The sequence below is a fragment of the Scyliorhinus torazame genome, chromosome 2, assembly GCF_047496885.1.
Source record: "Scyliorhinus torazame isolate Kashiwa2021f chromosome 2, sScyTor2.1, whole genome shotgun sequence".
NCBI classification, from domain to species: Eukaryota; Metazoa; Chordata; class Chondrichthyes; order Carcharhiniformes; family Scyliorhinidae; genus Scyliorhinus; species Scyliorhinus torazame.
In genome coordinates this window covers 173,010,243-173,038,133 of record NC_092708.1, presented here as the reverse complement: position 1 = coordinate 173,038,133, position 27,891 = coordinate 173,010,243, and the positions used below count along the sequence as shown (strand labels likewise).

Below are 27,891 nucleotides of genomic sequence, written 5' to 3'. Positions count from 1 at the left end.
GAAATTCTCTCTCCCCCCCCCGCCCCCACCCCCCCCCCACTCTCCACCTACCCACCATTGAGAGCATGTGAGAAATCTGCACAAGGTGTTCCCAACCTCAGGAGTTTCACTATCAATGTTGGGCAGGGGGAGAAAATAAAACAAAACATTCTAAAGGCCTTATGACAATTTAGCTAATGAAAACCACTTTTTTAATAAGAGGTTATAGTAACTTTAATTACACATGAAAGAAAAGAGCAAAATAAATGAAGCAGCTTAAGGCAGTCTGTGGTAAGGAGGAAGCAGCAAACATCTGTTCATGTTGACCTTAACAGCATTTAAATTGCAGGATTGCGACGTAAGAATCAAAAATAAATACTGGCTGATTATAGACAGGATGAAAAAAACAGGTGCAGCAATGTAATGTTCATACAGATTTAAATGAAAAGCAAAGGCCTTCAAGGTGATTGGATGTTGTAATTCACAATAGCAAAGCTAAAGTGATTCGCACACTCCTCCAAACTTTATGCCCACATTACAGCCGTGAACATACTCTCGTTTCTTTTTCAAAAAGACCCTGTGCCATAGGCCACAAATTAAATTTTTACAATATTTTGACACGTGGCCTGGGTTATAATAGGACCAGCTGATTGAAAATGGGCATTTTACACAATACTTTACATTCCTTCTCTGAGATAAAAGTCTAAGGATAAAACTCATACAAGAGATAATAGAAGCTTATATAAAAAAAGGTCAAGCAATAATCACAAGGCATTTTAACTTTCACGTAGACTGGATAAATCACCCAGTAGCCTGGAAGATGAATTAATAGAATAATTTTGCAACAGCTTCCTAGAACAATACAACTAGGGACAAAGCTATTTTACATCTAGTGTTATGTAATGAGGTAGGACTAATTCGCAATTCCATACGAGATCTGGAGAAAAGTCATCATAATGTTATTGAATTTCATATTTAGCTTGAGATTGCCACATTCAAGTGCAAATAAAGAATCTTAAACTACATTAACTACATAGATGACCATTGTTGATGGGGTAAATAAATATGTTAGTTAAGACATCTAAAGAAATGATTCAAAGTGTCCAACAAAAATACATTCCATTTTAAAACAAGACCCATCTGTGGCGTACTATGGAAGTTCAGGACAGTATAAACAAGAGAGTTATATTGTTGCAAAGAATAGTAGGCAGCCTCAGGACTAGGAAAGTTTTAGAAACTAGCAAAGCGTGACCCAAAAGGTTGATGAAACGCCCAATGAAAGTCTCCCAACCAAGAATACAAAATCAGATTGTAAGAGTTTTACAGGTATAAAAATAGCAGTTAAAAAGTATCTGTGAAATAAAAGCAAAATACTGCGGATGCTGGAGATCTGAAATAAAAACCGAAAAAACTCAGGTCTGGCAGCATTTATGGAGAGAGAAGCAGGGTTAATGATTCAAGTCCAATATGACTTCTTCAGAGCTCAATTGGGGAGATTATCATGGGAAAGTTAGAAAAATGTTTGAGACACTCAACATTGTGTTTGTGTTCACAGTAGAAACACAAATTACAATAGAGGGCAACCAAGGGGTTAATTTGAGTGAGGAACTTAAAAGTCATTAATATTGGCAGAGAAACAATATTCGATAAATTCAAGGAACTAAATTCCGACAAATCCCCAGGACCCACCCCAAGTTTCTAAAAGAAGTAGCTGCAAAGATAAGGGACACATTTGTTATGATTTCCAAATTTCCTGGATTCTAGAATAGTTTCAGCAGATTTGAAATTAACAAATGTGACATGGCTACTGAAGAGAGAAAACAGGGAACCAGAGACCAGCTAGGCTGGCATCAGTCATCAGGAAAATGCTGCAATATGTAACTTAAGCAATCTCAGCAATGCACTTAGAAAATCGGAGAACAATCAGGCTAAATTAATTTAAGGCAGATCGTGTTTGACAAATTTCTTAGCATGGTTTGAGACTCAATTAGTAAGGTAAATAGAAGGGAGCCAGCACATGTTGTACGCTTGCATTTCCAAAAGGCATTTGACAAAGTGCCGCATAAATTGTTAATACGCAAGATAAAGGCTCGGAGAGCTGTCAGTAAAATATTAGCCTAGAAAGAGTGTTGGTTAACAGATGAAGGAAGCAAAAATAAATGGATAATTTTTAAGTTTGTAGGCACTAGCAAGTGGAGCGCCACAAGGATTATTACTGGGGCCTCAGCTATTTATCTAGATAAAGAGACTGTGCATAATGTATCTAGGTTTGCTGAAACTATAAAGCTAGGTATGAATGTAAGCTGTGAGGATGACACAAGGGGGCTGCAAAGAGACAAAGACAGATTATGTAGGTAGACAAGTATGAGGTGATTCACTTTGGCAGTAAGAATAGAAAAACAGAATATTGTTTTAAAGCCATGAAATTTTTGAATGTTGATGTTCGAAGAGGCTTGAGTGTATCCGTACAAGGAACACAAGAAATTAGCATGCAAATGCAGCAGGCAATTAGGAAGGCAAATGGTATTTAGGCCCTTATTGCAAGGGGGCAGAAGTACAAGAATATGGAAGTCTTGCTGCGATTGTACAGCGCTTTGGTGAGAACTCTCTTGTTCTCAGTACTGTGCTCAGTTTAGGTCTCCATATCTCAGCAAAGATATACTTGACTTTGAGGCTGTGCAGCGAAGGTTCACTGGGACTGGTTCCTCGCATAAGGTTTTCTTATGATGACAGGCCGAGTCAGTTGGGTCTATACTCTCTGGAGCTTACAAAGATGAGAGGTGACCTCATTTAATGCACAAGGTTTTGAACAAGTCGAAAGGGTAAACACTGAAAGGTTTTTTCCCCAGCTGAAGAATCTAGAACATGGGAGTACATTCTCAGCAATAAGGGGCTAATCATTCAGGATAAGGAGAAATTCCTTCAACCAGAGAGTTGTGAATTTTTGGGACTGCCTACTGTAGAGATTTGTGGATGCTCCATCATTATGTTCAAGGCTGAGATAGGCAGATTTTTGATCTCTCAGGGAGTACAGAGATATGAGGATTGGCAGGAAAATGGAATTGAGGAGAAGATCACACCATGATTGTATGGGATAACAGAGCAGACTCAAAGGGTCTACTCCTGGTCCTATTTCTTATGTTCTATACCTGGAGAAGATTTAATTGAATTCAGGAGAGAAAATAATTTGTCGATAAGCACAGAAATATAGCATCATACAGTGCCTATTTGCTCTGCCTAGAGTCACAGCTATCCACCAATCTTTAAAATCCTATAAACTAACACTTCTTTCATGGCTTATCTCCTTAAACAGCGAATGGTTTAGTGATATAGAACAGGAAGATCCAAGGTTCTACTCCCATGTTATGCAGAGTGAACTCAGCTCAGCTCGAGGAATGTAAGGGCACCCTGGAAAGTTAGAACTGGAAAGTTAGAAAGTTCACTTGTGTAAACACGAGGTTAGAAAAGGGTAAATTCTGCCTTGGCCATGATGCTCTCAGTCTCCAGATAACCACTGCTACATCGTGAAGAATGACTGAATAATGAACGGTAACCTGCACTGATGAAGATAGACCAAAAAATAGCTCTCAGCCCAAATTAAGTAGTCCAAAATGATGATAGCCAAGGCATTCAGATAACCAACATTATTGCTATTATTTGAGATTTTCATTTTCCATAATGGCACCCCTTGTTTTTTTTGACAAGTTATAATTTTAGTGTAAAATATTCAAACAATGAATTAGTCTAATTAATTCAAGTCAGTTTTATGCACAGCCAAGTACCTTCAAACAGCAGGAACAAGTTGGGATTGTCACATATATTCAGCACAAATCAGTTTTCACCATTTATTCCTCACATATTGAGGTCATGAGGGTGGCACTGTGGCACAGTAGTTAGCACTGTTGCCTCACAGCTCCAGGGTCCCAGGTTCAATTCCTCGAGTGACTGTCTGTGTGGAGTTGCACTTTCTCCCCGTGTCTGCGTGGATTCCTCCGGGTGCCGGATCCGGTTTCCTACCACAGTCCAAAGATGTACAGGTTAGGTGGATTGGGAATGCTAGATTGCCCCTTGGAGTCCAAAAGGTTAGGTCAGGTTGCTGGGTTGTGGGGATAAGGTGGAGGGGTGGGCTTGTGTAGGGTTTCCGAGGGCCGGTGCGGACTCGATGGGCTGAATGGCCTCCTTCTGCACTGTAAATTCTATGACTCTAACTCAATTTGCCAGTTATGTGCAATGGCCTGCATAGTGAGAAAAATCATATCTGAAATATATTTCACGAAATAGAGAAACTAGAACAAAGAACAAAGAAGAATACCGCACAGGAACAGGCCCTTCGACCCTTGAAGCCTTTACCGATCATGATGCCCTAACTAAAAAAAAAACCTTATGTCCTTACTCAGTCCGTATCCCTTTATTTCCTCCCTATTCATGTATCCATCCAGAAGCCTCTTAAATGTTGCAAATGTGCCTGCATCCATCACATCCTCTGGCAGCGCGTTCCAGGCATCCACCACTCTCTGTGTGAAATACGTACCCCGCACATCTCCCTTAAACTTTCTCCCTCACCTTGAACCTGTGCCCCTGGTAATTGACACTTCCTCCCTTGGAAAAAGCCTCTAACTATCCACCCTGTCTATGCCTCTCATAATTTTCTAGACCGCTATCAGGTCTCCCCTCTGCCTCCTTCTTTCCAGTGAAAACAATCCTAGTTTATTCAACCTCTTCTCATAGCCAACACCCTCGAGACCGGGCAACATCCTAGTGAACCTTCTTTTCACTCTGGGCGGGGGCGGGAATCGGGCCGCGCCGGTTGGCGGGACCCCCCGCTCAATTCTCTGGCTCGGATGGGCCGAAGTCCCGCCCAGAAATTGCCTGTCAAGCCGGCGTAAATCAAAGCTGGTATTTACCGGCGGGACCAGGCGGCGTGGGCGGGCTCCGGGGTCCTGGGGGGGGGCGCGGGGCGATCTGACCCCGGGGGGTGCCCCCACGGTGGCCTGGCCCGCGATCAGGGCCCACCGATCCGCGGGCGGGCCTGTGCCGTGGGGGCACTCTTTCCCTTCCGCCTCCGCCACGGCCTCCACCATGGCAGAGGTGGAAGAGACTCTCCCCACTGCGCATGCGCGGGAAACTGTCGGCGGCCGCGGACGCTCCCGCGCATGCGCTGCATTTCCGCGCCATCTGGCGGAGCACCAAACGCCATTTCCGCCAGCTGGCGGGGCAACAAACACCATTTCCGCCAGCTGGCGGGGCGGAAATCCCTCCGACGTCGGCCTAGCCCCTCAATGTTGGGGCTCGGCCCCCAAAGATGCGGAGCATTCCGCACCTTTGGGCCAGCGCAATGCCCGTCTGATTGGCGCCGTTTTTGGCGCCAGTCGGCGGACATCGCGCAGTTGGGGGAGAATTTCGCCCCTTATTCCTGGAGAGATTCCGGATGCTGTAACTTCCTCAGAGTGGCAATCAGCGTTGGATTACCACTCCGTAACCACTTACCTATGCCAACTTTCATCCGTGCCCGTTTCGCCCAGCGTATCTGACTCAGGTCAGGTGCGATCTAGGCAGCGAGGTTTCACCGGGGCTCAGCATCGAAGTCTAACAGATTCGGGTGAAGGAGGAAACATTCCAGGTAAATTCAAAGGTCCCATGGAAACTGACAGGCCGGGGAGAAGTTAAGTCTCCAAGGTAGGTGGATAGGATTGGGGGTGGGGGTTCAAAGTTCAGTGGTAAGAATTGGAGGTTGGGGGGAGACATACGTAAACGTCAGTCATCGGGAAGCGCCGGATGTCGGGAATGTGTGTGGGAGGGTGTGGCTGGAGTGTTGGACATCTGGTGGGAGGTCGGATAGTCAGTGAAGTGGGGTGGGTTCAAGCCAAGTCAGGTTAGGTCGGATAGGGTAGTGATCTCCGTCAACTTGGAGATGAGACTTGGGCCATGGGTGAAAGGGGGGGGGGAGTCGAGGGGTGAGTGTAATTCCATTGGGGGTGGGGGCGGTAGTCAGGGAGGGATTTGGGAGGAGACCACTGGGACGTCGGGGGGGGGGGGGGGGATATGTGAGGTGTCTATGGTGGGATCGGTCTGGGTCTTTAAAACAGTTATGCAGAAGTTCAAAGAGGTTTTATTTCTTCCATCTTTTTCTGAGCACTATTGCCAGGAGAAAGTTGGCACGTTTGGGCAATTGCTGCATAAAGTTACCTGGAAAGGTCGTAGAGGATTCCCTAGATCAGCTTTACACACCGTCCAAATCTGATTATGCTGGGGCACCCAAATTTACAGCCCCTCGTCACTTTAGCATTAGTTCATATAAAATGGCCAAAGTAATGTGGCTTCCATAGAAAGAGAAAATAAAGTGTTAACATTTCAGGTCAGCGACCTTTCATTAGAACTGAGAAAAGTTGGAGATATAATGAGATTTCAGTGAGGGATGGGTGGATCAAGGACAAAGGAAGGTTGCGCCCACCCCTTGCTCAATTCTGATAAAAGATAACTGACCTGAAACAATAACTGTATTTCCCACCACAGATGTTACCTGACCTGCTGAATGTTTCCAGCACTTAGTTTTTTTTAATTTAGATTGCCACTGGGTAGTGCTTCTGCTGCTCTTACCTATTCATTCTAATATACAATCAGTTTATAATCTCTGGACATGGTCTCATATGTCAAACAGCGGAGATAAGATGCTGACCACAGGTACTCCTGCAGAACAGAGTCAGTGTTGATGTTTGACAGGCTTTATAGCAGATGAGCACTGCTTTTAATGAGATTATTGCCTGCAAGCCTCCAAATGAATGTTGTTCGTGTTTGACATTGACTTGAAAGCTACTGTTCTCCATGCTTGTAGAGAATGACAAAATTAAAAAGAAAATCCAAACCCACGTTCCAGCATGGTTTAACATTGTGCTAATTATGCTACAATTTGCAGAGCATGTTGTAAATTAACATAAACTAAACTCAACTGGAGAAAGAACTGCTTTTATGGACAGCATTGGTTTGAATAAAATGCATTTACATCAGCAAAAAGAAAGCATTTCTGTTTCTTCCTGAAATGAACAGGACACTTGAGACGCTATAACAGGAAACTCTGAAATCGGCATTAGTACAAATGGATGATGATTAATCACTTTATGGATGTGAGAAACAGCGACCCATTTTAATTGGGGACATTTTAAAATCAGTAGTTAAACAAAACTACCTTTACAATAAAGGAGTGATTTATCTCCTGTAACATTACATACTGATTGCTGATTAGAAGATCATCTGGTGAGATATTTGAATTTAAGCAATGGAATATCTGAGCCAATCAGTATGATTATAACAGGCAGCAGCTATTACAGCCATCTTTTTGTCCATTGAACCAATGCGAGATGTTACTGGTGAGTATTCTCTTTATATCAGAAACAAGGGACAATTTTTCATTTGCAATGTATTGGAAAGCGTTGTTCTGTTTATGATTACGTAAAGATATGGGGCGGGATTCTCCCGAACCCGGTGGGGTGGGAGGTCTCGGCGGGATGGAGTGGCGTGAACCACTCCGGCGTCGGGCCGCCCCTAAGGTGCGGAATCGTCCACACCTTCAGGGGCTAGGCCCGCCCCGGAGTGGTTGGCGCCCCGCCAGCCTGCATGGAAGGCCTTTGGCGCCGCGCCAGCCGGGGCCGAAGGGACTCCGCTGGCCGGCGCGGGTTTGCGCATGCGTGGGACTGTCAGCGGCTGCTGACGTCATCCCGGTGCATGCGCGGGGGGGGTTCACCTATGCGTCGGCCATCGCAGAGGCTTACACCGCTGGCGCGTAAGACTAGAGTGCCCCCACAGCACATGCCCGCCCGCGGATCGGTGGGCCCCGATCGCGGGCCAGGCCACCTTGGGGCACCCCCTGGGGCCAGATCGCCCCGCATCCCCCCCGAGGACCCCGGAGCCCGCCCGCACCGCCAGGTCCCGCCGGTAAGGGACCAACTCCAATTTATGCCGGTGGGACCTGCATAGAACGGGCAGGCATTCGGCCCGTTGCGGGCCGGAGAATCGCCAGGGGGAGCCCGCCGACTGGAGCGGCACAATTCCCGCCGCCGCCAAATCTCTGGCGCTGGAGAATTCGGCAGCCGGCGGAGGTGGGGTTCACGCCGCCCCCCGGTGATTCTCCGACCCGGTGGGGTGTCGGAGAATCCCACCCAAGCTTTCTCCAACAAGCATGCAGATTCATTATTTTTCATTGGTACATTCATAAGGGAGAAAGCAGATTTAAAACAAGGCAAAATTGTATAATATTCTACACACATTGCAAATCAGAATCTAAAGAACTTGTTTGTACCGTAACCTAAAGAACCTGTTGGACCTTGTCAAACACCTTGCTGAAATCCATGTGGATAAAATCCACTTCACTACCCTCATCAATCCTCCTTGTTAGTTCCTCAAAAGATTTGATTAAGTTAGCAAAACCAGTTGACCCCTTGAATCTAGTTTGCCATTGAACAAGATCATGGCTGATCTGAATGTGTCCTCAACTTCATGTTTCTGCCTACATGCCATGACGCTTGACACCCGTGTTAATCATAACTTTTCCTTTCTGGCGGCACGGTGGCTCAGTGGTTAGAACTGCTGCCTCACACCGCTGAGGACTCTGGTTCGATCCCGCCCCGGGTCACTCTCCGTGTGGAGTTTTTATATTCTCCACATGTCTGCGTGGGTCTCACCCTCACAGCCCAAAGATGTGCAGGGTAGGTGGATTTGCCATGCGAAATTGCCCCTTAATTGGAAAAAAAAAAGAATCGGGTACTTTAAATTTTAAAGAAAGAGGATTTGTAAACTTCAATTTGAAAAAAAACCCTTTCTTTCTCCCTTATCTCGCTTCCCCTTTGATGCATCTGTGCTATTTATGTTACCTATTCCACATGGCAGTAAGTGTCACACGCGGAGTAAAACTTTTCTCTTAAATTCTTCATTGGATTTAATACTCAAAACCATGGGTGGGATTCTCTGATCCTGAAGCTAAGTGTTGACACCGTCGAGAAACGCGACGGCGTTTACGACGGTGTCAACACTTAGCTTCAGGATCAGCAATTCTTGCCCCTACAGGGGGCCAGCACGGCACTGGAGCGACCCTCGCCGTTCCAGCTGCTGATCCCGGCGTCAACTGGGCGTCGTAAGATCTGCGCATGCGCAGTGGGACCGGCGCCAATGCGCACATGCGCAGTGGCTCCCATCTCCGCGCCGGCCCCGATGCAACATGGCTTAGGGCTAAAGGGACCGGCGCGGAGGAAAGGAGGCCCCCAGCCCGAGAGGCTGGCCCGCCGATCGGTGGGTCCAGATCGTGGGCCATGCCACAACGGAGGCACCTCCCCCCCCCCCCCCCCGCTCCCCTCCCACAGGCCACCCCCGGACCCTTCCACGCCAAGGTCCCACCGGCTAAGAGCAGGTTAGAACGGCGCCCGCGGGACTCGGGTTTTCTGTTACGTCCGCTCGGCCCATCTCGGGCCGAGAATCACCGGGGGGGCCCCTGTGGAGCGGCCCCCAACCGGCGCCAATTCTCCGCTCCCGGAGAATCGCGCCCCGGCGTCATGGTGCGATTCGCGCCGGTCGCAGTAATTCTCCAGCCCGACCCTGGGCTGAGAGAATCCCGCCCCACTTCTCTCCCTGACACGAAAAATCTTAGGGGCTGGATTCTCTACCCCGCCGCATTTCTGTTTCACCCCGCGACGGGATGCTCTGTTATGCTGGCTGGTCAATGGGGTTTCCCATTGTGGGGCAGCCCCACAGCGACGGGAAACCCCCCGGCCGCCGGCAAAATGGAGCATCTCGCCGGCGGAGAATCCAGCCCCTTAAAGAACATTACAGAAATCCAAGTTGTTGTAAATCAGATATTTTATGTTGGCATACCAGGAAACAAGTGGAATACAGTTGGTTTAATGTTGACCTTAACACAATTTTTAGTCACAGCATTTTGGCCCAAATATTTCGGTATCTGGATCCTAAGTTGGGAGTGGTACGTCAGGACCCTGTAGACGTCCTGATGCACACGTGTTGAAATTGTCTGTGAAGTATAGACTTCCGATAGGCTGATTTCCTCTACAAAAGTCTCTGACACTGAACTCAGGGTCAGAGTTTGGGCCAGATTGGTGGTACTTGCGTGTATACTTACCCTGGAAAAGTTAGGCTGATTAATACCACATCTCATGGGGAGGCGGTGGCATAGTGGTATTGTCGCTGGACTAGTAATCTAGAGACCCAGGGTAATGATCTGTGGACTAAGTTTAAATCCAACCACGACAGGTGATGGAATTTAAACTCAATAAAATATCTGGAATTAAAAGTCTAATGATGACCATGAAACCATTGTTATCAGTCTTAAAACCCAATCTGGTTCACAAATGTCCCTCAGGGAAGGAAACCTGCCATACTTACCTGGTCCGGCCTACATGTGACTCCAGACCCACAGCAACGTGGTTGACTCTTGATGCCCCCTGAAATGGCCTAGCGAGACACTCAATTGTTTACAACTGCCAGAAAACATAAAAAAGGAATGAAACAGAAGGACAACCCGGCATCAAACTAGGCACTGGAAATGACAACGGCAAACCCTGCCCTGCTGATCCTGCAAAGTCCTCCTAACATCTGGGGGCTTGTGCCAAATTTGGGAATGCTGTCTCACAGACTAGTCAAGCAACAGCCTAACAGAGCCATGCTCACAGAATCATACCTTACAGACAATGTCCCAGGCACCACCATCACCATTCCTGGGTATGTCCTGTCTCACCAGCAGGACAGACCCAGCAGAGGTGGCGGCGGCACAGTGGTATACAGTCGGGAGGCAGTTGCCCTCGGAGTCCTGAACATGAACTCTGGATCCCATGAAGTCTCATGGCTTCAGGTTAAACATGGGCAAGGAAATCTGCTGATTACCAGGTACCGGCCAACAATGTTAAACACCACTTGAAGGAAGCACTGAGGGTGGCAAGAGCGCAGAATATGCTCTGGGTGGGTGACTTCGAAGTCCATCACCAAGCACCGAGCTGGTTGGGTCCTAAAGAACATAGCTGCTAGGCTGGGACTGCAGCAGGTGGTGAGGGAAACAACAAGAAGGAAAAAGATACTTGAGCTCATCCTCACCAATCTGCCTACTAAGATGCATCTGTCCATGATAGTTTCACTGGAAGTGACCACCACAGAGTCCTTGTGGAGACAAAGTCCCGTCTTCACATTGAGATACGCTCCATCGTGTTGTGTACCATTACCACCATTATAAATGGGATAGGCTTCCACAACAAACGCATCAGATCTATGCCCAGCCGTATTGCCACATCCAGTTATGAATGGTTGTGGAAAATTAAATAACTCACTGGAGTAGGAGGCTCCACAATTATCCCCATCCTCAATGATGGAGGAGCCTAGCAGATATGTGCAAAAGACAAGGCTGAGGCATTCACAACAATCCTCAGCCGGAAGTGCCGAGTGGATGATCCATCTCGGTCTCCTCCGGAGATCCCAGCATCACAGATGTTAGTCTTCAGCCAATATGATTCACTCCACATGATATCATGAAACAGCTGAAGGCATTGGATACTGAAAAGGCTATGGGCCCTGACAATATCCCGGCAATAGTGCTGAAGACTTGTGCTCCAGAACTTGCCGCAGCCCTAGCTAAGCTGTTCCAGTACAGCTACAACACTGGTGTCTGCTCGGAGAATCCCGGCCAAGGGGCGAGATTCTCCGACCCCCCCGCCGGGTCGGAGAATCGCCGGGGGCTGGCGTGAATCCCGAATGGTTGCCGAATTCTCCACCACCGGATATTCGGCGGGGGCGGGAATCGCGCTGCGCCGGTTGGCGGGGCCCCCCCCATGATTCTCCGGCCCGGATGGGCCGAAGTCCCGCCGCTAAAATGCCTGTCCCGCCGGCGTAAATTAAACCACCTACCTTACCGGCGGGACAAGGTGGCGCAGGCGGGCTCTGGGGTCCTGAGGGGGGGGGGGGCGGGGCGATCTGGCCCCGGGGGGTGCCCCCACGGTGGCCTGGCCCGCGATCGGGGCCCACCGATCCGCGGGCGGGCCTGTGCCGTGGGAGCACTCTTTCCCTTCCGTCTTTGCCACGGTCTCCACCATGGCGGAGGCAGAAGAGACGCTCTCCACTGCGCATGCGCGGGAATGCCGTGAGCGGCCGCTGACGCTCCCACGCATGCGCCGCCCGGAGATGTCATTTACGCGCCAGCTGGCGGGGCACCAAAGGCCTTTTCCGCCAGCTGGCGGGGCGGAAATTCGTCCGGCACCGGCCTAGCCTCTTAAGGTCGGGGCTCGGCCCCCAAAGATGCGGAGCATTCCGCACCTTTGGGGCGGCGCGATGCCCGACTGATTTGCGCAATTTTGGACGCCAGTCGGCGGACATCGCGCCGATACCGGAGAATTTCGCCCAAGCTGTCCTTTCTGCATTCTCTCACACACTTCTCTAGTGTAGATTATAAAATACAAGTTTCAAACTTCACTGACTGAGACAGGAGTTTTCTGGTATAGTCAGTTTCTCAAACTGGGCATCCCATTTATTCCGAAACAGAGAGAGGGAGACAGAACAGCCTTCAGCCAATTTCCTCTGCTAAAGACTTTCTGAACACCGTTTGGGTTACATGCAATTTCTCTCAAGTGACTGGACAGCCTTGTCTTGAAATGCTTCACTATTTGTGTATTTCCAAGGGGTTTGGCAGTGTCTGTCTATGGCAGCCATTGTTTCAATAAACAGTACTTTACATTTTAATGTCTCTTCCTCAGAAGAGTTATGAATTTCGATGGGTGTTTTGATCAGAGGAAATGTCTCTCTCTTCACGCTCCTTTGATGGTGATTTGTTTGTTTTTCACCATCACTTTGGAATGTGGTTTTGCATTTTTAAGCCGTTTGATCTGTCTCAGTTCTAATTGCAAATATGCAGCGAGTTGATAATTGAAAAAAAACATATTTCAATAATGAAAGGGGCAGAGCCTCATGACATGTTACCACTGAAATGCACTTTTTTTTACAGCTTCTAAAGATGGCATTGCAGAGATTTGCCAAAGCTATCATGGGCACAAGACAAAGGGAGTGTTAATGGTATTGTTAAAGACTAAAGATGATGCTGATAGTGGCATAAAAGTAATTTAGCAGAATATACTAACAGCAAAACAAGAGTTAGTGCTCTGCAAAAGCAAAACTTCAGAACAAGAACAAGTGACAGATGACCCGAGGTGGGGGGAGGGTCAATAAGCAGCTTGCGTTTTTAAATAGTTTCAAACATATAACCAACGGAACACTTTCCAATTTGCAGAATTTCTCTGAGTTTCCATATCACGATTTTTCATATCACAATCATAATCTGAATCATTTCAGCACAGAAAGAGGCCATTCAGCCCACTGTTCCCTGGAGAACACTACAAAAACCTTCCATTGACCATTACACTCTGCTTTCTATTATTCAGCCAATTTTTTATCTATGTTGCTACTGTCCCTTTTATTCCATGAGCTGTAACTTTTGTCATAGGTCTGTTGTTTGTCACTGTATTGAACGCCTTTTGAAAGTCTAAGTACACCACATCAACAACATTACCCTCATCAACCCTCTTGGTTACATCTTCAAACAACTCCAATAAGTTAGTTAAATACAATTTCCCTTTTAGAAATCCATGCTGGCTCTTCCTAGTCGACCCATATTTGTCCAGGTGACTACTAATTCTATCCTGAGTAATTGTTTCTGGAAGTTTGCCCACCACTGATGCTATACTGACTGGTCTATAATTGCTGGGGCTATCTTTTTTTAAAATAAATTTAGAGTACCCAATTATTTTTTTTTCCAATTAAGGGGCAATTTGGCATGGCCAATCCACCTAATCTGCACATCTTTGGGTTGTGGGGGTGAAACCCATGCAAACACGGGGAGAATGTGCAAACTCCACACAGGCAGTGATCCAGGGCTGGGATTCGAACCCGGGTCCACAGCGCCACAGTTCAAGTGCTAAATCCTTACAACCTTTTTTGAGCAAGGGAGTGACATTTGTAATATTCCAGTCCTCTGCCACCACATCTAGAGAAGACTAGGAGATTGTGGCTGGCACTCCTGCAATTTCCATTCTCACTTCCTTCTATATCTATAGATGTGTTTCATCTAATCTCGGTCTTGTCAACTTTGAGTACCAACAGTCTATTCAATAGTTCCTCCTCGTTAACCTTGAAATCTTCGAGGGACAGAGTTTCCTCATCTGTCTCCATAGCCTGGGTAACATCTTCCTCTTGGTAATACAAATTACCTCCCTAGGAGGCGAGAGGGGGTAAAAATTAACCAAATGGTCCTCTGACTGCACTCTCCTCTTCCTCCACACCCCCAATCCCAGAAGAGGTGGAAGTGCAGAATTTGCAAAGATAGGACTGGTTCCGCCATAAAGATTCCCCACCCTTTTATGGAAAAGATTGTGAAACACAAGCTGACTCTTTAGCTAAATACCAGTAGGCAATTAAATAAAAGCAAAATACTGCGGATGCTGGAGATTTGAAATAAAAACAGAGAGTGCTGGAAAAACTCAAGTAGTGGCAGCATCTGTGGAGAGAGAGACCCTGGTCCCCTCCTTCATCTCCCCTCAGCTCCTCATCCCTTTCTCATGGCACCTTCCCATCCAATCGTAGAAGGTGCAATACCTGCCCCATTACCTTGTCTCTCTTCGTCGTCCAAGGCCCAAATACTCCTTTCAGGTGAAGCTATATCACTTGCACCTCCTTCAATTTGCTCTACTGCATGCGCTGCTCCCAATCCGGTGTCTCCTCCATACTGAGGAGACTAAGCGCAGACTGGGTGATAATTTTGCGGAACACCTTCGCTCAGTCCGCAAGCATGACCCTGACTCTCTTGTTGCTTGTCGTTTCAATTCACCATCTTGTTCTCATGGCCACCCTTGGCCTGCTGCAATGTTCCAATTAAACCCAACACAAACTGGAGGAGCAGCACCTCGCCTTCCGATTCGGCGCTTTACAGCTCCTGGGATTAACACGGAGTTCAACAACTTGAGACCATGAACCCTGTCTTCCATCTTGGTCCCCCTTTTTAATACAATTTTACCCCAAAATCCCCACCCCTACAACCATTTTGGCCGAAAAAATAGAAAGGCAAATTATTGTCTAAATGGAAAGCAGATTAAAGATGTGCCTGGGCTGAGGGATCTGGGTGTCTTTGTTCATGAATCGCAGAAAGTCAGTCTGCAGGTACAGCATGTAATAAAAAAGGCAAATGGAATGTAAGCGTTTATTACAGAAGGACTGGAGTATAAAAGTAAACAAGTGTTGTTGCAATTGTATAGGGAGTTAGTGAGACCATGGGCGGGATTCTCCGACCCCCCGCCGGGTCGGAGAATTGCCGGGGGCTGGCGTGAATCCCGCCCCCGCTGGTTGCCGAATTCTCCGGCACTGGATATTCGGCGGCGGCGGGAAAACGCGCCGTGCCGGTTGGCGCCCCCCCCCCCCCCCCCCGGCGATTCCCCGGCCCGGATGGCCCGAAGTCCCGCTGCTAGAATGCCTGTCCCGCCGGCGTGGATTAAACCACCTCTCTTACTGGCGGGACAAGGCGGTGCGGGTGGGCTCCGGGGTCCTGGGGGGCGGGTGGGGCGATCTGACCCCAGGGGGTGCCCTCACGGTGGCCTGGCCCGCGATCGGGGCCCACCGATCCGCGGGCGGGCCTGTGCCGTGGAGGCAATCTTTTCCTTCAGCCTTCGCCACGGTCTCCACCATGGCGGAGGCGGAAGAGAACCCCTCCACTGCGCATGCGGGGGGATGCCGTGAGCGGCCGCTGACGCTCCGCGCATGCGCCCCCCCGGCAATGTCATTTCCGCGCCAGCTGGCGAGGCATCAAAGGCCTTTCCCGCCAGCTGGTGGGGCGGAAATCAGTCCGGCGCGGGCCTAGCCCCTCAAGGTTAGGGCTCAGCCGCTCAAGATGCGGAGGATTCCGCACCTTTGGGGCGGCGCGATGCCGGACTGATTTTCGCCGTTTTTGGCGCCGGTCGGCGGACATCGCGCCGATTTCGGAGAATTTCGCCCCATATCTGGAGTATTGTATCCAGTTTTGTTCTCCTTATTTGAGGAAGGATGTGGTGGCATTGGAGGCAGTTCAGAGGAAGTTCACCAGATTAATTCCAGGGATGAAAGGGTTGATTTATGTGGAGAGTTTAAACAATCTGGCCTTATACTTGCTGGAGTTTAGAAGGATGAGAGTGGAGCTAATCGAGGTATATAAAAAACTCAATGGGATTGATAAAGTAAATGTAGACCAAATGTTCCCACTTGTGGGGAAATCTAGAATGAGTGGTCACAGATATAGGTTGCGAGGCGGTAGATTTAGAACTGAGATGAGGAGGAACTACTTCTTGCAGAGGGTGGTGAATTTGTAGAACTCGCTACCCCATAGCGCGATGGAATCTGAGTCATTCAATTATTTCAAGAAGGAGATAGATATATTTCTGATTTTAAAAAGGGTTAAAGGGAAATGAGCAACAGGTGGGGAGGTGGATTTGAGACCGAGAAAAGAGCAGCCAAGATCTGATTGACTGCTGCGCAGGCTTGAAGGGCTGAATTGCCTACTTCGGCTCCTAATTCCTAGGTTCCTATATTCCTGTCATCTGTCACTTGTTCTGAAGTTTTGTTTTCACAGTGTTCTGACCATATAATCTGTCATTGTACCTTTATGCCAGTATCAGCACCCTCTTTGGTCTTTAGGAATACCATTAACACGCTCTTTGTATCGTGTCCATGACCTATTTGTCAAATCTCCCATAGCTCCCACCTAACACTGACCTTCTATTTTGCTCCACCTCCTCTACTCCTGTTAAACACCATAAAATCCATCATGTTTCTCTCCATCTCTGAAGGAGTCATACAGACTCAAAATGTTAACTCTCTTTCTCTCTCCACAATTTTGCCAGCTTTTTCTGTTCTTATACCAGTGGGCATTTAATGACGATGGAATCTTATTCAAACACATTTTGAAAATCAGGAACAGTATCAAGGTAAAAAAACTAAATGTAATTTTAACAGGCAAATAGGCTGAGAAAAAATATGAAGGATACTCTTGTTCGGTTTCTCCATAATTCACTGCTATAACTGTGCTGAAAAAGATGTCTGTCATGACCATTCAACATTACCTTGCAGCATTGTATTTCACTAACTCCAGTAAACAATCCTTCAACTCAAACACAATCATAACTAAACGTTGCCATTGATCTTGAACTGCAGAGTGAAATATTTATCAATCTCAAACCACCAGACCCACTGTCAATTATATTGTACTAACTAATATATTCAGGGACATAGAACAATGAATACGCACTTACGAACATACAAATTAGGAGGAGTAGTCCTCTTGATCCTTTGGACCTACTCTACCATTCAATAAGATCATGGCCGATCAGATTGTAACCTCAGCTCCACATTCCTGCCTGCCTCAATAACCTCATCTCTGTCTTACATGAGTGGCCCTATTTTTTTAAAACAGTGACCTTTTGTTATACATTCTCCCACAAGCGGGAACCTTGGCTGAAATTCTCCAGCACTGCCCACCGCTGGGATCTTCTGGTCCTGTCGATGGTGCCTGCCCCCCCCCCCCCCCCCCCCCCCCCCCCACACACACACACATTCCCGGGCACTGGAGGGTGAGCGGCATGCAAAGCCCCACAGACATCGGCAGGAATGGAAGATCTCGCTGCCAGCTGCTGCCGGCCACCTCTGATGCCGGAAAATACTCCATGGGGGAGCTGGAAAATTCCACCCTTCCGCTCCACATCCACTCTGTCAAGACCCCTCAGGATCTTAAAGGTTTCAACCATGTCGCCTCTTACTCTTCTAAACTCCAGTGAATACTAGCCTAACCAGGGAATTTGTCAGCCCGTAGACCCAATAATTTGCTCAATATCACTTCCCTGGCGATTGTAATTTTTCCGCGTTCCTCCCTCTCTTCCATTTCCTGATTTACAGCTGTTTCTGGGAGATTGCATGTATCCTCCATAGCGAAGACAGATACAACCGATTCAATTCATCCTCCAGCTCCCTACATTTCCTTATCAATCTCCCACTTTACCAACGCTCACTTTGTTAACTCTTTTCTTATTTAAATATCTATGAAAACTCTTACTATCCGTCTTTATATTTCCAGCTATTTTCTCTCGTACCCCAATATTTCCCCCTTTAATAATCTTCGTCATTTTTTGCTGTTCTATACATTCTTTCTAATCTCCTGGCCTGCCACCCGTCTTTGCGAAAAGATATGGGGCGGGATTCTCCGTTGCCCTTTGCTGAAATCGGGACTGGCGATCGGGCGAAGAATGGCTCCCGTCGGCAAAATCGCAGCAGGCGCCGGTTTGACGGCTGGTCTCAATGCTCTGCCCCCTCCAAATCAGCGACATCGAGCCATGGGCAGTCGCAACCCCGTTTGAATATCATTAACAGGTTCACCCGCGATGCTCCGCCTCCGAAGGGCCGAGTTCCCAAAGGCGCAGTCTCAGCGGTCGTGAGCCTGGCGTGGCGGCTGTGGAGAGAGAGAGAGGGCGTGCAGACTGTGCCCAGCACCGTCATACTCTGCCGAGAGCCATGCCGCTGGCCGGGGTGCTTCTGGGGTGGCCAGGAATTTTTTCAGCAATAAAAAAGAGCTTGATGGGGTATATGCTGAGATAATGTTTTCCCTCATGGGACAATACAGTATGTTCTCTCTTTAAGGCACCCCGCTTAACACCCTTTAGTATTAAATTTGTTTATTCTTTCGGGCCTGTTTCTCCAACTTGGGCCACAATTTCCGTTTTTATGCCGTGATCACATTCTGTGCATTGTCATTGAACAATGGAACCGTTCAGTCAGGTGGTTCGCCTGCAAGCACGGGAGTTGGCTTGGGAATTCCCAGATTAAACCTGCTCCCGTCCTGCACGCTGTCTCGCACCCATGTCAGATTCTGCACTTGGAACCTCATCAAATATACACAGGCAAGTTCCCCTCGGAGTCACCTGGTGGGCTGGCAGATTTGATTCGACTGGTGGTGGGCTTGAAGGTCCTAGCATCTTATTTAAATACCAGTTCATCACTTTCTCCAACCCATCTGTCTTCATCAGACCATGCAGGATGTTAGCAACTCAAAGGAAAACGGTTCAAGAAGAAGTCTGTTCCTCAATTCAAGTACTGCCCCCATCCCTTCCCGGGCCCATCACCTGCAAGGCATCCATGTCCCCTTGGACCTCTACCTACTGCCCCTAGAGTCTTCATCCCATCCCCTTTCGGTAAATGATGTGGTATTCCTTTGACCACCCCCCCCGCAACCCTTGTTTGCATGCAGCCTTGTTGGGGTCCAGATTCCCTCTCCTCAGTCTTCCCACTGCCTTCCATTGTTTATCTTCTTCATTCACCTCCTTGTCCCCTCAGCCTGCCATTAGTAGCCCTGTCTCCCAACCCTAACCAACTCCCACCCCCATTCCGTGCACAGCCCTCCTTCCACATTGCCTGCCTGTCTGCCCCCCCACCCCTCCTGTCTTCAACAGGAGGTAACTTCCACCGTCCCGGTTGAACTTCGGGCCTTTGTTGGGGTGGCTACATAATACCGCAAGCACAGTCCTATCCAAATAGGCATTTGTTTATGGCACGAGAGGGAAGGAGAGCTGGTACACTCCGACCCCCGGCACAGTACTGATCCGAGATGGGGACACAGCAGGAGCCAAACCTTTCAAAAGTGAAATTAAGAAACACTTCTACATGTGCTAGGTTTGCTATAAGAACATCATGAACATGATGACAACATTTTTGGTAAAGGGGCTGACTGGATCAACAGTAAGTTTAAAAATTAGGTTGCCAATATTAGTGGTCAAACACAACATGCTTGCGCAAAATTTATACAATCACTTTTTAATGTGAATCTTCAGTAGGTTAAGATGCATGCGTTAAAAACGAAAATAGAAGAATTTCTTAAGAATGTACAGACGAACTTAAGAAGTAGAAGCAGGCCATTCAGCCCTTCGAGCCTGCTCCTCCATTCGGTGAGATCACCATATCTTCTACTTCAATACTGTTTTCCTGCTCACTATGCCCATACCTGATGTTTTTAATATTGACATGTGAGAGTACCTTTAAGAAATGGGTGTTTATCGGGTGGCTGCAGTGATGTCAGAGAGTGGGTGGAGGTAGGCCGTCTGCTTTTACTTTTGCTTTGGACTAGCAGCTACAGGGTGTGTTTAAGTTTTGTTTTGAGAGCTGGATAGCTGCAGTCACAGCAAGAAGGTGTATAAGTCAATCTCTCTACAATCTAAAAGCTGTCCACAGATCTTTTGGTGATTTGAAAATAATACTTGTTTCTATAGAGAAGTTTAAACCTGGGGCGAAATTCTCCGTTATCGGCAGAAAGTCCGCCGATCGGCGCAAAAAACGGCGCAAATCCGACTTGCGTCACGTCGGAAAAATGGGTCGATAGTCTCCGGCCCGAAATGGGCTAGCAGCGACGTAACGGGATCTGCGCTTGCGCAGTGGTTCACGCCGTGCAGCGTCATACGCGCTGCACGCGTGACGGCTCATAAGGCCGCGCTGCTCCCCCCCACCCGACCGGAACACCCGACCGCAACACCCGACTGGATGGCTGGCCGTCGCTCAGCCCCGAGGTTCGAGTCACGCGATGTGGAGGCGCTCCTGGACGCGGTGGAGCAGAGGAGGGACGCCCTGTATCCCGGGCACGGCCGCAGAGTTGCCCCACGCCACAGCGGCGTCTGTGGAGGGAAGTGGCAGAGGCCGTCACCGCTGTGGCCCTGACACCACGGACAGGCACCAGTGCCACAAGAAGGTGAACGACCTCGTCAGAGCAGGCAGGGTGAGCCTCCCCAATATCCCCCCTCCCCATATCCCGCCCTCCCCCATATCCCCCCTCCCTCATATCCCCCTCCTCCCCCATATCCCCCCTCCCCCATATCCCCCCTCCCCCATATCCCCCCTCCCCCATATCCCCCTCCCACATATCCCCATATCCCCCCTCCCCCCATATCCCCCCTCCCCATATCCCCCATATCCCCCCTCCCCCATATCCCCCCTCCCCCATATCCCCCCCTCCCCATATCCCCCCTCCCCCATATCCCCCCCTCCCCCATATCCCCAAGGGAATCCAGCCCTAACCTTAACCTCTGCGATGCACGCGCAACCGATGGCGTGCATTCATATACCTGCCTAACACTGTTGCCTTTTACCCCTGCCCCCCCCCCCCCCACAGGAGAAGCGCGCACACAACAATAGGGAGCATGTGAGGACTGGAGGAGGGCCCCGCTGATGAGAGGCCACTGACCGTACACGAGGAAAGGGCCCTGGAAACTGGCTGGCGGACCTGAGGACCGGGAGATTGCTGATGCAGAGGTCGGGGGCGTACTAGCGAGTGAGCCACCGACAGCCCGTCCCCATATCCCCCCTCCCCTATATCCCCCTCCCGTATCACCTGATCACTGCCTGATGTCTAACCATGCATGCTTCATTGTGTATCGCAGGACCAAACGTCCAAGCACCCATCCCCGCAGATGCAGACCGCCCGCAGGATGCCCCTCGGAGACCACAGGAGACGGAGAGACCCGCACCCTCCAGCATGCGACGCCCGCAGGATGCCCCTCGGAGACCACAGGAGACGGAGAGACCCGCACCCTCCAGCATGCGACGCCCGCAGGGATGCCCCTCGGAGACCACGGGAGACGGAGAGACCCGGACCTTCCAGCATGCGACGCCCGCAGGATGCCCCTCGAGACCACGGGAGACGGAGAGACCCGGACCCTCCAGCATGCGACGCCCGCAGGATGCCCCTCGCACACCACGGGAGACGGAGAGACCTGGAGCAACAGGGAGGACGACACCCCCGTCACGTGCGGGAGCGACCACCCAGCGACGAGGGGGCAGCCACAGGCCCCCGTCACATCCGAGCCAGGACACCACTACCCAGGACACCACTACCCAGGACACCCCTACCTGGGACAGCACTACCCAGGAAGGCGAAATACCGGACAGTGACTCAGAGTGGATGGGTGGAGACGAACCCCCACCCCAAAGTGCCATGGACTCAGAGTGGGACGAAGAGGACGACACAACGCCACTGCTGTCACCAACACCCTCCACCATCGCAGAAAACACTCACCACGGTTGGGCACTTTAGTGATGAGGCGTCTGTACACTCACTGGTGCGCACAACACAGCCGTCCCGGTACAGCAGGTGGAAGTAGGAGGCAGCAGAGGGGACCGGGCGGTCGGAGGGGCAGCCCAGCCCAAGCGAACATCTGCCGCCCAGGTGGATCCCGGGTTCCTGCAGTTACCACACCCACACATAGATCCGATGCAACCACCGACCCGGAGATGAGCGAAGAGGGTGACGGGCGGCTTTGCGGCGGCTGCGGTCGCAGGTGGAGGAGTCCACCCGCGTCCAGGAGCTGGGAGTGGTGCCGGTCATGCGTGCCACCCAGGCCGACACCGCACGGGTGGCGTCCGCGGTGGAGGCAATGGGTGCGACGGTGTCAGACATGGGGAACGGTTTGCGAGACCTGGGGCCTTCCGTGCAGGCGGCGTCTGTGGCCCAGGAAATGGCTGCCCTCTCACAGAAGGCCATGAGCCAGTGCCAGTGCCAGATGGCAGAGGCGCTCAACGCCATAGCCCAGTCTCAGCAGGCCATGGCCCAGTCTCTGCAGGCCATGGCCCAGTCTCAGCAGGCCATGGCCCAGTCTCTGCAGGCCATGGCCCAGTCTCAGCAGGCCATCGCTGAGGGCATCGGCGCCAGTGGCCATGGGCGAGCCGGCGTCGCACTGTCACAGACAGGGTTTGCCAACCCCCTGGGCTCCATGGCTGCAAACCTGCAGACCCCTGTCGATACCAGCACGGGCCTCCAGGACTGGCAGCGCCAGATGTCGGGGGGGCGTCGGATGGCCAGTCCGTTCGCATCCCCCACCCATGTAGAGGCCTGGGGGCCATCGGGCACCCCGAGGGAGGAGGAGGTGGTGTGGTCCGTCCCGGCTCCCTCTGTAGGGGAGGTCCCGGTACACCGCGACACCTCGGACTCCCCCCCTTCTGTCCCAGGTGCATCGGGTGGGCAACGGGCAGGACAGGCTGGCAGCTCGCCATCCCAGTCGCCCGGGCCGCAGCCTGGCCCATCTAGGCCGGGACGCCCCAGGAAACGGCCGCCAAAGGGATCCAGTGTCAGAGGGCAGGAATCACAGGAGTCCACCTCCAGTTCTGCTGTACCGTCTGGGGAACCACGTAGACCTAGTCAAAGGGCCCGTAAGGCCAAACAATTAGACACTGAGTAAGTTGGCACGGGTGCAGGGCACAGATGAGTTTTAGGGGCTAGGGCACGTGCATGAACTCCTTTGGTTATTAAAGTCAATGTTACACCTACCGAAGCTGCCTTTGTGCTCTGTCCAAAGTGTGCGGGGGTGTCATGTACGTTGAGCGCAAGTCTGTGTGTGAGGGGTGGTCATATCTCAGCCCCAGGTGAGTCTGCCCCCTTCCCCCTGGGCCGCCATCAACATCCCCCGGGCAGAGGACGGGACCGTGCGCTGCAGTGTCACAGCCGCATGCAGGGATGGTCCGGGTGGATGGTGGTACTGTGGCCATGGGTCAGACATAGTCCAACGATGTAGAGCCAGGAGCTCATCGGAGGCGGGTTGTCATCATCCTCCATGGCCTGCGATAGACACGCGTCCACCCGCAACTGTGTGAGCCCGGCAAGTTGTGCCGCAGGTGGATCGGCAATGGGGGGGGGGGGGGGGTGGTGGTGTGGTGTGCATGCGGGTGGGGTGGGGGATGGGGGTGAGGGTGCTGGGTGGGTGGATGGGTGGGGGGTGTGGGTGGTCGGCTGTTGCCTTGGTGTGCGGTCTGTGGCCATACTACCCGATTCCCACGCCCATCTAGTCAGTGAAGCGGGCGGCTATCAGTCTGTCCCGTACCCGCTGGGCCAGCCGGTAACGGTGGACAGCCACCCGCCTGTGTCTACCCCGTCTGCCCTGACCATTGCCCCCATCGCCCTCATCTGGGGAGGACTGGGCCTCTTCCTGCTGCTCCTCCACTCCGCCCTCCTCAGCCTGCGGCACATCGCCCCTCTGCTGGGCTATGTTGTGCAGGACGCAGCACACCACAATGATGCGGCCGACCCTATCTGACCGATACTGGAGGGCGCCCCCAGAGAGGTCCAGGCACCTGAAACGCATCACTCCCCTTGTCGCTACATGGGCATCATTGTAGCGGTTCTCCGTCTCATTGCATGGCCTCCGTATAGGCGTCATCAGCCACGATCGCAATGGGTAGCCCCTGTCGCCCAGCAACCAGCCCCTCAGCCGGGGATGGCGTCCCTCGTACATGCCGGGGATGGATGACCGCGACAACACGAATGAGTCGTGTACACTGCCTGGGTGACGAGCGCAGACGTGCAGGATCATCATGCGGTGGTCGCAGACCACCTGTACGTTCATCGAATAGGTCCCCTTCCTATTAGTGAACACGGCCCTGTTATCTGCAGGTGGCCGCACGGCGACGTGCATCCCATCGATCGGCGCCTGGACCATGGGGAACCCGGCCACGGCAGAGAAGCCACGGCCCGGGCATCTTGGCTGGCCCGGTCCACGGGGAAGCGGATGTAGCGGTGCGCCATGGCAATATAGGCATCTGTCACTGCCCGGATTGCACGGTTGCACCGATGTCTGCGATATGCCGGACAGGTCCCCACTCGGTGCCTGGAATGACCCCGTTGCATAAATGTTCAGGGCCACCGTAACCTTGACGGACATGGGGAGAGGGTGTCCCCCCGCCAGTGCCACGCAGTGACAGGTGTGCCAGCAGGTGGCAGATGTGTGCCACGGTTTCCCCGGCTCATCCGGAGTCTCCTCCTGCATTCCCGGTCCGTGAGGGCCTGGTATGACTGCCGGGGCCGGTACACACGGGGCGCCCTCGGGTGCCTCCCGTTGCCGTGGGGCCGCGACGTCCTCCTCCCCCTCCTCGTCCTGGTCGGTCAAGTGTCCCTCCAGCCTGGGCGGCTGCCGCCTGCCCCTCTGCGGCAGCCTGCGCCGCCTCTCTGGCACGCTCCTCCTCCTCCTCCTCATCCAGGGCAACATAGACATGAGCGGCTGCCACCACGGCGGCCAACATCGCTGGATGATCTGAAAACATGACGGCCTGGTTGGGGGGGGGGGGGGGGGGGGGGGGGGCGGGGGAGGGGGAACGACGACATGTCATCATTGCCCATATCCCCTCCTCCCCCCAGCCAGGTGGCATGGGACCGCATGGGTCCAACTGTTGGAGGCTGGCACCTGGCCAGGTGGACCAACTCACTTGCCCTCCCATCCCCCTCCTCGGCACGGACCCTCCCCCAACCTCCACCCCGGCACGGACCCCCCCCCCAACCTCCACCCCAGCACGGACCCCCCCCCAACCTCCACCCCAGCACGGGACCCCCCCCCAACCTCCACCCCAGCACGGACCCCCCCCCAACCCCAACCTCCACCCCGGCACGGACCCCCCCCCAACCTCCACCCCAGCACGGACCCCCCCCCCCAACCTCCACCCCAGCACGGACCCCCCCCCAACCTCACTGCGGCCACGCCATTGCCTGCCCAGAGCCAACCCCCAGGCCGTCACTCACCTCCACGTTGGTCGGCGTGAGCCTGGAGCACCGGGTCACGCCGATGAAAAGGAGGTTTAATTTATGTCGACGTGAACGGTCATCACGTCGACGGGACTTCAGCCCATCCGGAAGGGAGAATATCGGCAGCCGAAAATCGGCTGCCTTGCGCAGACCCGTGACATTCTCCGCGGCAGCGGCGACATTAACGCCCCGCTGACTTTTCTCCCTTCGGAGACTTCGGCAACCGGCGGGGGCGGGATTCACGGCGGCCAACGGCCATTCTCCGACCCTCTGGGGGATCGGAGAATGACGCCCCTGATGTCTTTCTGTAAAAAGCTTTTTTTTGTCTTATGGATGTTGCAGGAAAGATTAAGAATTACTTATAGAGTACTGTATTCTTTGGGGGGATTTATTGGTGTTGATAGTTGTTAAGATGTTTACTGTGGGTTTATAAAGTGTTAACTGGTTTCATAAATAAACATTAATTTAAAAGTACTGTGGATCTCTGTTGCATCGCACCTATACAGTAGGCCCGTGTGCTCCCCATAACCACAATCTATTAAAGTTGTGAGTCAGGTGAACTCCATGATACACTTTGGGGCTCTCTAAACCCTGGCCCATAACAATATATAGAAATCCATCAATCTCAACCTTGAACATCCTTTTGAACATACACAATGACTGAGCCTCTACAGCCTCTGGAGCACAGAATTCAAAGGTTCACCGCCCTCTGAGTGAAGACATTCCTCCTCATCTTGTCCTAAATAGCCTGCCCCGCAATCGGAGGCTGCATCCCGTGGTTCTAGAATATCCACGGACAGTACTAACAATAATTTCTAAGCTACAGTTTATTACATGCAGTTAAATTCATCAGCACAAAATTCAATTTTCCCCCTCCCCACTAGTCTATATCCTTCTCCCAAAAATGTTGAATCACTCAATGGTAATAGTTTCAAACTATCCTTTTTACCTCACCAATATGGCCATTTTCCAAATACAAGTGTAGCCTGGGAATGATAGCAGTGTCTGATTAGGCGATCATTGGAACTGATCTCAATTCTGTTCTCACCTGAACATGCATTGCACTGCAAGACAGAGGCCCAACTACATTTAGTACGAGGACACCTTGAATACGGATTGCGTGGAGGGAAAAAGGTCAAAAGACATACAAAGAACAGGGGAAGTGGGCAGAGAAGAGAATTCTCACAGCCCTCAGAACTTGGCACAAACGAGCAAGGACATTTCTAAAAATTACAGAGGAAAACATTCCCACCGATAACCAGAGGTTTCAACTGATCCATGGAAAGTAATGCAAAGTTAAATATTTTGCAATTAGAGGAAACAAAACCCTGCTGATGCCAGCAACCTAATAGAAGTTAGCTTAATTTTCCAGTACGCCACAGGGTCAAAAATTACATAAAACAAATGGAAAACACTCATTTACAATCCAACACCTTAACTGAATTATAATATTATGGCTTGACAAGATGTTTAGAATATCTACATGGTGGAAAAAGAAAGCAACTTTGTAATCAGCCCACAATATCCATTTAACCATGCTGTGCCCCCATTTTCATTGTCCCAGTATTCACTCTCTCACTGGTTGCAGCCAGGCATGTGTGTGAAACGGACAAAATAATGTAATGAGGATTAGATTCACTTCACTCTGAATAAACTTTTCCAGATTTGAAAATGCAATAAAAGACATATTCATTGCCAAATACATAGTACTTAATTTATAATGATAGTGAATGACCAACATTCGGACTGGGCAAGTGTTTATCCCCAGGTAATATAATGGAGCAACTGCTGCTGAACCTCTACATCAATTCCAGAGATAGTATGCATACAGTTGCTTTCCATTATCATTAAACAGAAAGAATTGAAGGGAATACCTTTCAAGCAGATCTTCCACGTTTTCCAATTTGAAAAATCGACCGTATTCTGAAAAACAAATATCAGTCGGTTACGGTCTAAAAATGCAATTCATCATCATGCCTGGAGATGATTCTTTTATTAAAAAATACTTGTATTCTAACTAGTCTTTTTAATTCTGAAATTGCATTTCCTAATAATCTTACCAACTGATACATTGAACTACATAATTTGGAGTCTTAAATGGCTGCACAGTCATTCTATTGTAGCCTGGTTCAGTCTTCACACACTCGCACAAAAAAGCCCAATTGATTTTGTTGGATCAGATGCTACTGCAAGTGGAAACGTTCTTGCAGCAATTTTAGCAGCTCAGCAACGTCAGAAATATTAAAGGCTGGGTAGGCGGGTGGGGTGACAGTGGGGGGTGGTAGAAGGAAGCAGCGGTTAGACAGTCATGACAATTAGAAAGG

General features: G+C 50.6%; 1 protein-coding gene across 29 annotated transcripts in view; it reads right to left on the bottom strand.

Annotated features, from left to right (window-relative positions):
* The window catches only part of map2 (microtubule-associated protein 2), a 448,598-nt gene that overhangs the window by 200,815 nt on the left and 219,892 nt on the right, over positions 1-27,891 (bottom strand). For 25 of the 29 annotated variants that reach the window (XM_072480099.1, XM_072480193.1, XM_072480089.1 and 22 more), the window contains one exon: positions 27,442-27,490. Coding sequence is in view for 4 of the 29 variants with exons in the window: in XM_072480193.1 (XP_072336294.1) it covers positions 27,442-27,490 (49 nt within the window). In the remaining 25 variants the exon portion in view is untranslated. Of the gene's footprint in view, positions 1-27,441; positions 27,491-27,627; positions 27,774-27,891 lie in introns of those variants that run through there. The other 4 variants (XM_072480175.1, XM_072480185.1, XM_072480223.1 and 1 more) reach the window with 3 other exon arrangements.